The following is a 13,150-nucleotide window of genomic DNA, read 5'->3' as shown; positions in this document are numbered from 1 at the left end:
CAGGGTTTTTTTAATTATTAATTTAAAAAATATATATAGTTTGAAAATTAATTTTGAATGTGGTGTTTTTCAAGATTACTGCTAAACGTCACAGGCAACAATCGACATGCAAAATTATTTTGCAGCGTCCACAAAGTTTGATTAAATTGTATCAATTAAATTATATATTGCACTAAAATTTATTTCTTAATAAAAAATATCATATATATTATTATATTATTGAAATTATATATTGCACTAAAATTTCGTAATTTAAGATTTATATATTTTCTAAATATATAAAAATAGATTTTATTTTAAAAAGTCAAATATAATACTTTCGTATATCAACAAATAAAATTTATTATTGTACATGAATAGATAATTGATATTAATTTTAAAAAGTTCAAAAAAAATTATACCATATTGAAAAATATCATGTGTATCATTACACTAATTAAATTTTATATTGCATTAAAATTTAGAGTAATCTTGCAAAATATAGTAAAATTAATTTTGAAATTATATATAATTTTTAAATTAATAAAATAAACCCAGGTTTCCAGCATGCAAGAAAGGTGTCGGCGCTGCGCAGAACAAAGGCGGGAACCACCATGTGACGGTGGGGTCTCCGCTCCATCAAATTGTAGCAGCCGAACGAACACACAAACACGTCTTTCAATGAGCCATTAGACACTCCACAGGCCACAACTTTATTGTCATGCTGCTTTCTCTTTATTTTCTCACTTTTCCCTCAAGACTTCACTTTCAATCATAGCACATACTGTTGCTTCCCAGGTTCCGTCATGCCACTTTGTTAACGTTTCGATTGTGACGTTGAAGCAGTGATTTTGGCAAAAGGTTGGGTTTTTTGGTGTTTAATTAAATATGACGATCATAGCTAGTCATTGCGGGATGGAGAAGAATGAAGCTTCGCAGTCGGAGGATGAGTTCGAGGATTTGCAATCTCGCCGGTTCGAAGGCAGTTATAGCTTGAGCGCTGACGTCAGCGAGTCGGAGAGTTCGACTTCGAGCGCATGTACGTTTTCTTCGCGTAATCAGTTGGCTTCAATCTCAACGACGTCGTCTCCTCTGTATCTGGCCCCGAATTCGGATTGTTTGCCGCCGCCTCCGATCATGTTACCCGTTGTTGGAGGCAGACACGTCATCATCTCGCCGGAGAAACCTGAGAGGAGTAAAATCGAGCAGCCTGATTTGTCGGGTGAGTTTTATATATATATTTTCTGAGTCATGCAGATTATATATCGATTGTTAGACTTTGATTAAATCTAGTTTATATTGTCTTCTTCGATGGTGAAGTTAACGAAATCCCCGGCAAATGCAATCTTGATGGATGTGTTTCTGTGCATGTTGTAAAGTTCGTTCTGATTCAAATAGCTACGACCTTTCTTGAGTCAATATTTTTCAATTTAAAAGAACTAAGCATGACATTCATAAACGGATTTATACACACCGAATTTCCTTACTTTGCATAGGGTTATATTTTCTTTGATAGAGGAAGGTGAAAGGACCACGTATCTATGGTATATTGTATAATCCACCTCAAAATGGCAAGGGAAAACGATAATTGCAATTTTGCTTGCATTTGCAACTCACTGTTGTAAAATTATCTTCTTCTGTTTTTTGAGGAATGCTGTAGAACTATCTTGGTGCTACGACGTTTGTAGTTTTTTGTTCTTTGGTAAAATTATGATAAGAATAATTTTAGGAGGACAACGAAAAAGAGAGAATTAAAAAGAGAGAGATCTTTTTACTTTTCTCGCATAACTTTTTCTTCTTTCATTACTCATCTTATACATCGTACAAGCAAGAAATTGTCTAAAAATAATATCCACTCATTTCTTCCCACTAATCCCCACTATGTACATGATTGGATGAGTGTTAAAACTAATACGAAGCAACTACTGAAATTAAATAACCAAGTCTTCAACTTCTATTGACCAAGTATTCGGTTAAATATATTAAACTTATATTTGGCACATTGACACGTATCAAATTATTTGCCACGAGTTCATTTTGCCGTTGGAAAGGAAAGTCAAATGGGTTAGTCATTCAGCTAAGGGATCAGTCAAACTTGGAGGTCTTGCATTTGCCAATATGTGGAATTAGAACGGAGCAATGATTTATTTTTCCTTTAGTTTTTTTTACAATTTTATGGTGCATTTATTTTGGACGTTGCTTATGATGGCAGAGGCTGAATTAATGAAGGAAAGATTTGCTAAGCTGTTGCTAGGAGAGGATATGTCAGGTGGAGGGAAGGGTGTTAGCAGTGCTCTGGCAATCTCCAACGCAATAACTAATCTTGCTGGTTTGTGTTCTTCGCAGGCTCTTTTCATTTTTTTTTCGGTCCTTGTTAATGAGGTCAAATAACTCACACTAAAGATTAACAGCTAGTGTTTTCGGAGAGCTCTGGAAGTTGGAGCCATTATCGCCGCAGAAAAAATCAATGTGGCGACGTGAAATGGACTGGCTTTTACATGTGAGTTATTCTATTGTAGAGCTCATCCCATCAGTTCAAGAATTTCCTGGCGGTGGAAGCTTTGAGGTTATGGTGACTCAACAACGATCAGACTTGTATGTGAATCTTCCAGCACTAAAGAAGCTAGATGTAATGCTTATCGACATTTTGGATGGGTTTAATGACAACGAATTTTACTATGTTGATCGAGGGATAGTTGTCGCTGATGGGGAACATGCTGAAGCATATCCAGGTCCAGCAGCTTCACAGAGACCTTCTATTGCCCTTGAAGAAAAGTGGTGGTTGCCATTCCCGAAGGTTCCAGCTAAAGGGTTGTCGGAGGGGTCAAGAAGGCTGCTCCAACACCGTAAGGAATGCACACATCAAATTTTTAAAGCTGCTGTGGGAATTAATAGTAGCGTGCTTTCAGATATGGAAGTGCCTCAAGCTTACTTGGAGTGCTTGCCTAAGGTAAGTTTTATTTGATAATTAAATTTCTATTATGGAAAATGAATAATTTTTTCATGGACGTTTAGAGTTTTTCATTCTTGTCTTTCTTATACTGAGATCCATTGCATTACCATGTTAGCTGAAGAACTTCCTATTTATATGATTGTTATTTTCTGTTGCTTTGGCGCCATAAAAAAAAATGATTAGAGAAAGAAGCTAAAATAAGTTCCTTGAACATTTCCGAATAGACACCTGGGTTAACATGCTAGCCTTAGTGATTGCTGGTTGTAAAAATGTGACAAACATTTTACTTTGAAATATAGTTGGAAGTTCTTCCTGTAGAATTATGTATGTGTTTGTATTATTTTCATTTATCTGGGAATGTTTCTCCAAAGAAAATGAGGAGGCAAGGAAATGGAGTATAGAAAATAAACCTTCCTTTTCTTTTATACTATTGGGTATCATCGGCCATATTAGAGTTTCCTTATCGTGAACAGCCTTTTTATGTGTGTGAAAGTTCTTACCTCTTGATTCAAAAAACAGGTTGTGTTCGTTCTTTCATCCTTTCATTGATGCTGTTTCTTGTGTATAACATAATATTTGCGTAATTTCAGAGTGAGAAGGCTTGTTTAGGAGAAATCCTCTACCGTTTTATAACCGCCGATCAGTTCTCTCCTGACTGTCTTCTTGATTACCTGGACCTTTCATCCGAATACAGTACTCTGGAAATAATGAACAGGATAGAGAGTGCTATACACTTTTGGAGATCGAAATGTCAGAAGAAAAAACCGAATCGTTCAAAGACGGGCTTGTTATGGGGTAGCACTGTAAAGGGACTTGTTGATGGTACAGAAAAGAGTAAAACCTATGCACATCGAGCAGATGCTCTTCTCAAGAACTTAAAGTCGCACTTTCCTGGCCTTCCTCAAACTGTTTTGGACATGAACAAGATTCAGTATAACAAGGTACGGTTTGTATATTCCCACTATAATATTGCTAATTCATGATGGTTAAGAATTTAAAGTTAAGATCCCATATTGTTCATACTGGTGCTAAGTGTGGTTTGCAGTAGCTACCTGCAACCCTATGACCCAATGTTTGGTTTCTTTTCAATCCAGGATGTCGGACAGTCAATCCTTGAAAGCTATTCTAGGGTAATGGAGAGCTTAGCCTTCAACTTAATGGGAAAAATTGATGATCTTCTATACGTAGATGATGCCACAAAACAACGTGTGATGGCAGAATCAATATTATTGCACAACCAGAGGAGAATAACCGGTTCTCGTGTTCAACACAACCAAATTTCTCCAGTGCCATTCATTGATCAAAGCTCTAGTTCATCATCACAGACGGGATCTCCATGTCGTTTCTCAATGTTAGCTTCTCAAAGGCCCAGGAGATCACGACATGCAGGAAGCCAACCTGGTTTCTAGGTTACATCGATATAAAATTACAAACTCTGCTTTTGGAGGTTGATATTTTAATCAGAAAACATTGAATTCCTGGTGGTCGAGTTCAAAGTCCTGGATTCTACGTGGGATGAAACATTGAGAGATCACGACCTTGTGTTGTGCAGAAACTGTAGAAGTAGCTCTAACAGAGTTCATAACTATGTAGATGCAATAATTTAATGTGCCATTTTAGAATCTTATGGCACACTAAAGTACTATTAAATTTTGACTTGTTTCAAGGCATCTCACTGTTAATTTTGGAAATCTAAGCGTATTATACGTAAAGAGACTATGCTTATTATCCGATATTTGCGCTTGCAAAATTGTTTAATTGCATTATTCATTAAAAAGATTAATCTTGAGACATCCAGCAGAGCGGGTCAGCCTGTGGACGGGTTGAAAAATTATCAATACAACTTGTTTATTTGGTGGGACGGCCGACCGTCATTTGGACATGTTAAAAAATTGTTGATCCACCAGTCTATTTGTCGAGATGGGACGTGCCCAACTCTTTTGGATGATTCTATCCCCACACCCAGTGTTTTAAAAAGCTCGTTTAAGCTCTGTTTAAAAAAGCTTAAGCTTGAAGCTCGACAAAAACGCCCCGCTTCGGAGAAAAAAGGAAAAAAGCGGTCAAACTATAGTTTGACCGAATTAAACGTAATTAAGGCGTTTAATTAAGCGTGCTTTATAAGCACAATTAATCGCATGTGTTTACCTTTAAAATTTTTATTTTAAAATAATAAATTATGTTTATAATTTAGATGTTTATTTTTAAATTTTAATTATGATTAAGCGTGTTTAACAATGATTTGACAAATATTTAAAATTTTTGATATGGTCTAGTTGCAAAAATAAATAAAGATTGTAATTTTAAGATTTTTATGTTTTTATAAATATGAGAATTAATACATCAGACTTAAATTTATCATATTTATATATTATTTTATCTATTTATTAGTTTGAGATAATTACAATTACACTAAAGATAAAAACGCTTTTTCACGCTTAAGCCCGTGCTAATCTCGCTTAAGCTTGAAAAGCTTGGAGCTCGACATCTGCGCTTCGAGACGCTTCACGCTTTTTAGAACCTTGCCCACACCGAGAGTCGAATTTTTGGGTTTTGAATGTGAACTCAAGTACAAATCATGTCCAGAAGCTTATTCAATTCAAGTTGAATGTTTGACTTACGTTGAGTCTTGCAAGTTTTTTGTTCCCGTGTATACATAGTACAAATAGGAGTATGTTCATATGAAGACTCAAGTAGGGTTTGAACTCAGAGTTGAGAATTTAACAATGCTGAATAACTTATAATTTTACAATAATTTTCAACTATATGATTTACATAATGACAAGATAAAATAAAAGAGAGAATTCACAATCAAAACAAGCATATTATTTTGAAATCGAGAAAAAAAAAATGTGACAACAGGTTAAATTTATTCGTAAATATTTATGTATGGTATTTTTTATGAAGATTAAATTATTTGAAAATGTGATTTTCCAAAATTATTTATGTATATCATTTTTTTTGGTTGAAGTTAGGGTTATTCTGGCTATGTAAAAAATTATTTAATTTGTCACACTTTTTATTTTCCTGTTCCCAACATAAATAAAAATACTAAACAAGACTTCTTGAAAAAAAGTAAAAATTATCAATGTAAACGCCATTAGTGGGTGGACATGGCGTATCTTCCGTAGGACGACGATAGTCAACCGATCGATATCGCTATTAATTAACAAATCAAGATATCAATTCAAATATTCTCTTCTATATTATAATATACAAGGAAAGTATCTGTTTTTGGACCATGGTGTAATTTTTAATAATAAAAAATATTTGTATAAAATTACAAAAATAATTTTTTAACTTTTAAATGATCGTATTACTCATAACATAAAAATAATTATACATTAAATATTTTTAAAAATTTCTTTAAATATAATCTATAAACATCTAACACGTACAAACATTATTTTAACACTAAAACTTGTTACACATAACTCACATAAAATCGTCTGTCAATTTTATCAACATTTGACTCGACCAATGAAAAACATCATGTTACATTTTAACTTTAGCACCTGCATGATGATGGGACGGTGTATCATGCAAGAAAATATAAGCATCTCTCCAAATAAATATTTTTGAATATGCATGTAAATTTTTTTCCCTGGCGTGATGAGTTAGAGTGGAATTATAAGGTTTGAAAAGCGAGTGTAAACATAATTAATGTGTGAAACTTTTTCTCGTAGGATAAAACGACTCTTGATTTAATCAAATGGTGGGTACTCTGCTAACTTCTAGGAGCTAATGATGCGCAGATTGAACGTTCCAAATCTCTGCTCATACATTTCAAAGCTTGTATCAATTACAAACAGATAAATTAGAATATGCTGGCTAATAAATAATCACCTGCTGCAAACCTATTCAAGATATTTTTATATTATAACATCTAATTAATTTATAAAAATATTGGAATTTTGTTTTTTATTTATAAAATAAATGAAATATTTCAACCAAAAAAATACAACAAATAATTTTTTAATTATAATAATGATCCATGCTTTCCTAGACCCTGAAATAATATTTCAGAACAAAAAAATGTTGAAAACACCCTGTTTGTACACAATCGATCCCTAATTCTCAGTGTGGATGAAACAAATGAATACAAGAGAAAGGTGGTTGGCCAACTGGACATTACAATGAAAGATGGATGGATACCTTTTAATTATTACCAACAAACCACTTGAGATACTATTTTACTGTAAGTAAATTTTTTATTCGAAACGAAAATAAAATATAAATGGGACAGATAGAGGCTAAAAAACCTTGTGTGTTTCCCATAAATATATTAATGGCGCTTGTCAGAATTTCAATCATGAGCCTACGACGTATATACGTTCGAGAGCCTCTGCAGCTTCTCTTTTCCTTACATAAAAATAAAATAAAAATAATAAGATATATCGCTGCCGCTGCCCTAATAATATTCCTGCCCTACCACAATTATACCATCTCTCCTCTCCTACTGCTGCTGCACTTTTCTTGAATCTTTCAATTATTGCTTCTTCCTTTGTTTTTCTTGTACTGCATGAACCCATTATTATGTTTTAGATTTGATACATACGCGGCCACGATTCCATGGACTAAAGGTAAATCTGAAGAGGAAAATGAGAGTGGGTTTGGAACGAAGCTGCTGAAATTATCAAGAATGAAGCCACGAATAGGTGCACCGAGAATGGGCCACGATTCCATGGACTAAAGGTCAATCGTAAAAGTTACAATACTTTTTTAAAAACTACAGAAAATTTTAATCACTGTCTCGATGAAGCATGGCAACTGCTTGCTGGATCATGAAATTTTTTAACGAAACCGGTCACCGATATAATGAATCTGTCGGTACAGAAGCAAGCAAGGTTCTGAAGCGCACTTGAAATGCTATAGCTAGAAGTCCTTCCAATTATTGGAAACGTATATGATAGTTGTAGTAAACTCTAATTACTCGAATGAACCTATGCAGGAAGTAAATGGAAAACTTTTATATTTAAAATCATCATTTCATGCATGACATAAATTGAAAGAAACAGATGATTAGCAACCAAAACAGTGACGAAAAATCATATGAAATGACAAGATCTGGTTGATAAATGAACAGTGGAGATATACATCAGGAGAAAAATAATCCTTTACCTAAACTTTCAAAGGGGGTAACAGATTGAGAAATGGATCGAAGGCACACACATGAAGAGCGTGTTCTGAGGTGTGAGCGAAGCATATTTCACGAGGGTTTCGCAAAGAAAATCTAACAGAACCCAGTTGGCAGTATGCCCACCTCCTCCGCAAACAAAAATTTTGCAAATAAACAAACCTGGACATGAGGAGGTGGACAGAATGCCAATAAACTCTGTAAAATACCCTTTGAAAAACCCACCATGAATTCAAAACCTCAAAATCGTAGAAATACGTACGATCGGAACTGAATTAATACACAAAACACTTGGAAGTCGAAATACAGAGACTAGCTAGATCGAATTGCAAGAATTACATGTTATACATGAGATGAGAGAAAGAAAGAGGGCAGTTGGTTACTATTTAATAAGTAAATTGTATGTGTACTACAGTAAATCAGAGAGAGTGATCGCAGCTGCGAACCATTAATAAGTGTGATGGTGAAATAATGTTGAATGGTGGGTGTAAATTTATATTTGAACTACACAATTCCAGGATAAGGGCAGTTTACAATAAACTGTATTTGGCCAAAAAAATGTAATCTAATTATTTCTTTTGTAATAGTATGAGATTCAGTTTTATACTGTATGATGATTATTTCTCGGTCTAATTTTTGGACAATCAAAATAAAATAAAAATTTTATGAGATCGTCTCACATATTAATTTTTTATACGAAACTCTAATACAACTCGATCTAATAAAACTCTATCAGATCATGTCACATATATGTAGTGTACTTGGATTGGATATTTAAGATTGATAATGATAAAAGTGATATGGTTATTAATTATTTGAGTGGAATGTGTAACAGTAATTGATAAATAATAATATGTTCAATTTGAATAATGACATAAGGTTGTAAAATATATTTTTTATAATTAATAAATATAAAAAAATTTGAAAAATAATATTGTAATTTTATATATATATATTAATCAAATGCATGTATAAAAATTAAAAAGTAATACCATGGGGGCGGGGCGGAGATAATAAATCAAATGGTAAAGGTGACTTGCTGTTTATTCCCATTTGGCAAAAAGGCCGTTGTGTTGTAAAATCTAACTCAATCACACCTGTCACGATTAGTGGTCTCTCATGAGTCACATGACTTGACATTTGATGGCATTAATACACAGCCTACGTTCATTTTTTTCCCCCAATAATTTATTGAAATCCTTAATATATTAATTCACATTATAAATTAAATAATATATAATAATAGAAAATACATCAAACAATTTAAATAAAAAATTATTATTTGCATTATTTTTTGTGTTTTATATATGTATATAATTTTATGTGTAAAATTTATTAATAAAGTGGAATAAAATAAAAATTCTTTTAAAAAAATTATTATTATTATTACAATAAAAGATGCTTAGAACAAACCGAGTGCCAAAAAATAATTTGGGACATACAAACATTTCTGGGCAAAATTGATTCGAAATGTGTTCAAGTCTTCGAGAGTATAAGATCTCGAAAGTCAAAACACACTGCCACATGTTTTTGCATCACATTAAATAGAAGTGGGCTATAATGTTGTCTCATTTTTATTTTTCCGTTGATAGTATGTCCTAATTCACAAAATATGTGTGTTTATATGTAGTTTTGTTATATTGATCTGGCTTAATTTTTGTGTCTATTAGTGAGGTAGAACTCATCTATTGGATATAATATTTTGATATGTTTCATCATATCAAATATGTGAGTGTCACTTCATTGGTGGGTACGGAGATGGACACGGTTGATGAACAACACAACAAAACTACATATATTCTTTTATTATTAGTGTAAGTTCATGCCAAGTCGGTTGTTACTTTTCGAGTACATGATTAATTTAGTGGGGGATGTCTATGCTTCCACCACCAAAGTATATATAAAAGGTAGCGCATCCTAGGTATGTCTATTGTACCTTATTCATTCGAAGCTTCAAAATCACCACTATTTTTTTACAAGAACAAAAATTAAGGTTGGTAAAGAAAAATTCAATATCCTAAAAGACAAAGCAAATAATAAAAACAAGCTCTTTTAAACATTTACATTTCAAAGTAATTAGTAGTGATTTTGAGTAGGAGTGGGAAAAAATACCGATCGTTCCGGTATACCGCACTTATTGTATCGTAAAATAATGCATATATCGAATTTAACGGTATACCGAATATTTCGGTACTGTATCATTTTCTATATCGGTATGGAATTCAAAAAAATTCGGTATTTCGATATATACCGAAATATCGAATTTTTTTATATATATTAAAAATTATAATATAATGTTGTCGGGCTAATTTACTATTTCAATTCTTATTTTTTATGTTGGGATTTCTAGCTTTTTTGTGATGAGAATAACTCAAACTTTTTTAAAATTTTCGATATAGACGGTATAATATCGATATTGTACCAAAAAATTTCGGTATAATTTCGGTATACCGAAATTTTTTGGTAAGAACGGTATGGAATTTATGTCATACCAAATTTCGGTATACCGACATAATGATGTACCGAAATTTCAAGATGATATCAGTATTCATTTTTCGGTATCGAAATTTTTCGGTACGATATACGGTATTATTTGAAAAAATCGGTGTACCGTACCGAACCAGACCTAATTTTGATATAATTATATTGTTAGTCTTGTAATTTTTTTTAATTTTTTTATCATATTAATAATGAATTTATATTTTTTGTCCTATAATTTATATGTTTTGTTTTCATTTAAGTTCATGTTAAGGTCAATTTGCATTCTTAGTACTGTAATGTACATGTATTTTTCATTTTAGGTCATGTTAACGATAAATTTGTATTTTTATTTTCGGTCTTTTTTTTGGGACGTTGATGTTGACATTAGTTTTTGGAGTAAAACTTTCATGCTGTCGTATTTTTTAAAAATATTATTCAAAAGGAAAATTGATGGATTCCGGTTAAAATAGAACCAAAAATTGAAAAAAAAAATCAGCTATACGATTATAATTTGAAATACCTAATTAACATGATTTAAAATGAAACAAACATGCAAGTTACAAAACTAAAAATTCAAATTCATGTTAACATGACACAAAAAAATGATATAAATTACATGACTAAAAAATATACGGTATATAGAGATACATTCCCGGTACAGCCCCCGCCACCTATTTGTAGCTGCCACACCCGGAAAATAATTTAGCTATTATCTTAAAATCTATTTGAATATGAGATAAATATTTAATTAGAGATCCATCTAAAACTCATGGTCCAGAAGATTATCATGAAAATAAAAGCTATCAAGTTTGGTATTATGAGTAGACGAGAATTGATTGATTCACCGATTCAGTTACCAATGAAACACACCAACAACAACCTAATAAATTGATGGAAATTTACATAAAACTCAAGTTGTTAATAAAAGGCGAGAGTGCGATATACTTAAACTTTATGTTGTTTTCGTTTATATTCCATCTGAATACACATAGTAAAATGTCGATGTAGCATCGAAAATTGCTTATGTGAGGTCGAAAAATGTTTATTTGTTTGACACAATATCAACAATTAGACCGAAATAACACGATATCAAAATTTAGTATACCAATACCAAAATAAACGAGTCATTAAACTCAAGGGCGGAGCTATGTTGGGGGCTAGGTTGGGCTCTAGCCCCACCTAATTTTTTTTTTTTAAATTATAGGTATGTTTTAATCGAAAATTTTTGTTGACTAGCTCAAGTCAATTTTCTCTTTCTTATTCACTCTCTTTGGCATCTCCATTTTTCTCCCTTAAACTATCACAATTTTCGTTATTTGAAATGACTGTAACAGTGTAACTTCACCGTCGGTCGTCGATTTTCAAAATCGATTGTAGATTCGGAAAGCCTGCAACATAAAATTTCTTTTAATACCAAATTTTCGATGTTTTTTTTTAGTCTTGACATCGGCTGTCGCCCATCGGCCGTCGTTTTCATTGGAAAACGTGAGAAAATCTTAATGTTAGACTTACTACATCTTGTTCTTGTTGTTCTAAGTTAGATTTCGAATTTTAAAGGTAATTTCGGATTTTAGTGTTTCGAAATTTGGGTATTTTGGTTCTTTTGAATTCCAATAATTGATATATGTTAAATTGATGATTGTAGGTACTATATTTGAGTCGATTGGAGGTATTGATAATTTTTCAGAATTTATTTGGTCATTATTTCGAATTTTCATATTTTATATTGGGGGTTTCGATTTTTAGTACTGATTATTTATTATTTGGATGTTTAAATGCTACAGAAAATGTAAATGCAAATTTATGAAATTTTGTAGGAATTTTTGAAAAATTCAGAATTATGTAAATGTGATTTTCGAACTTATAAGGCCGTAAAATTTTTATATTTAAATGTATTATGTCTTAGGATTGTCAAATATTAACTTAAGGAATTGTTTTGGAATAATTATAATTGTTCGAGGTTTATTGGATTAAAGTAACAATTATTTAATATCGATGATGTTGATTTGATTTAGTTAGTCATAATAAGTTAAATTAAGAAAAATCGAAGAGCACAACTTCAGTAGTGTTTTAGCTCCATGTTTTTGAAGATATTAAATATTAAATACTCTTGTTCTATGTTTCCATGAAGTCAATGTTTACATATTTTTTATTTTAAATTTTTTAGTTAATTATTTATTTTATTAAATACAGTATGGGACGGAGCCAACCCAAAGTAATTTTGAATCCTGGCTCCGCCCCTGTCTATATGTATATATCATCAGCATAAGCATCGTTGAACAACATAAAACAATAATCTAAATATGGGATCCTCGCTGTGTTTAGTTCAGTCTTTAGTTTTTGAGGTTCAGAGAGAATTATTTTCAGACAATATCAATATCCAATCGTTTGTTTCTCCTTCTGCCTATGACACGGCTTGGTTAGCCATGATTCCTGCTGAAAATTTGAAAAGCCAAAATCAATGCCGCGGTGGTCCTATGTTCGAGAGTTCCCTGAATTGGGTAATCGATAACCAAAAGGAAGGAGGGTTTTGGGGCGAAAGTGACGTAGCCGGCCATCTTCCCACCATTGATGCTCTGCCCGCAACTCTTGTTTGCATGGTT

General features: G+C 32.3%; 1 protein-coding gene across 1 annotated transcript; it reads left to right on the top strand.

Annotated features, from left to right (window-relative positions):
- Nucleotides 1-643: 643 nt before the first annotated feature.
- Nucleotides 644-4,660, top strand: LOC140990723 (rop guanine nucleotide exchange factor 1-like). The gene is made up of 5 exons (XM_073460557.1): nt 644-1,201; nt 2,192-2,308; nt 2,391-2,929; nt 3,523-3,873; nt 4,027-4,660. The coding sequence occupies exons 1-5, from the start codon at nt 868-870 to the stop codon at nt 4,339-4,341; spliced, it is 1,656 nt and encodes a 551-aa protein (XP_073316658.1). The 5' UTR covers nt 644-867; the 3' UTR covers nt 4,342-4,660.
- The last annotated feature ends 8,490 nt before the right edge of the window (nt 4,661-13,150 follow it).

The sequence above is a fragment of the Primulina huaijiensis genome, chromosome 12, assembly GCF_012295235.1.
Source record: "Primulina huaijiensis isolate GDHJ02 chromosome 12, ASM1229523v2, whole genome shotgun sequence".
NCBI lineage: Eukaryota > Viridiplantae > Streptophyta > Magnoliopsida > Lamiales > Gesneriaceae > Primulina > Primulina huaijiensis.
This window is presented reverse-complemented; position numbering and strand designations above follow the sequence as displayed.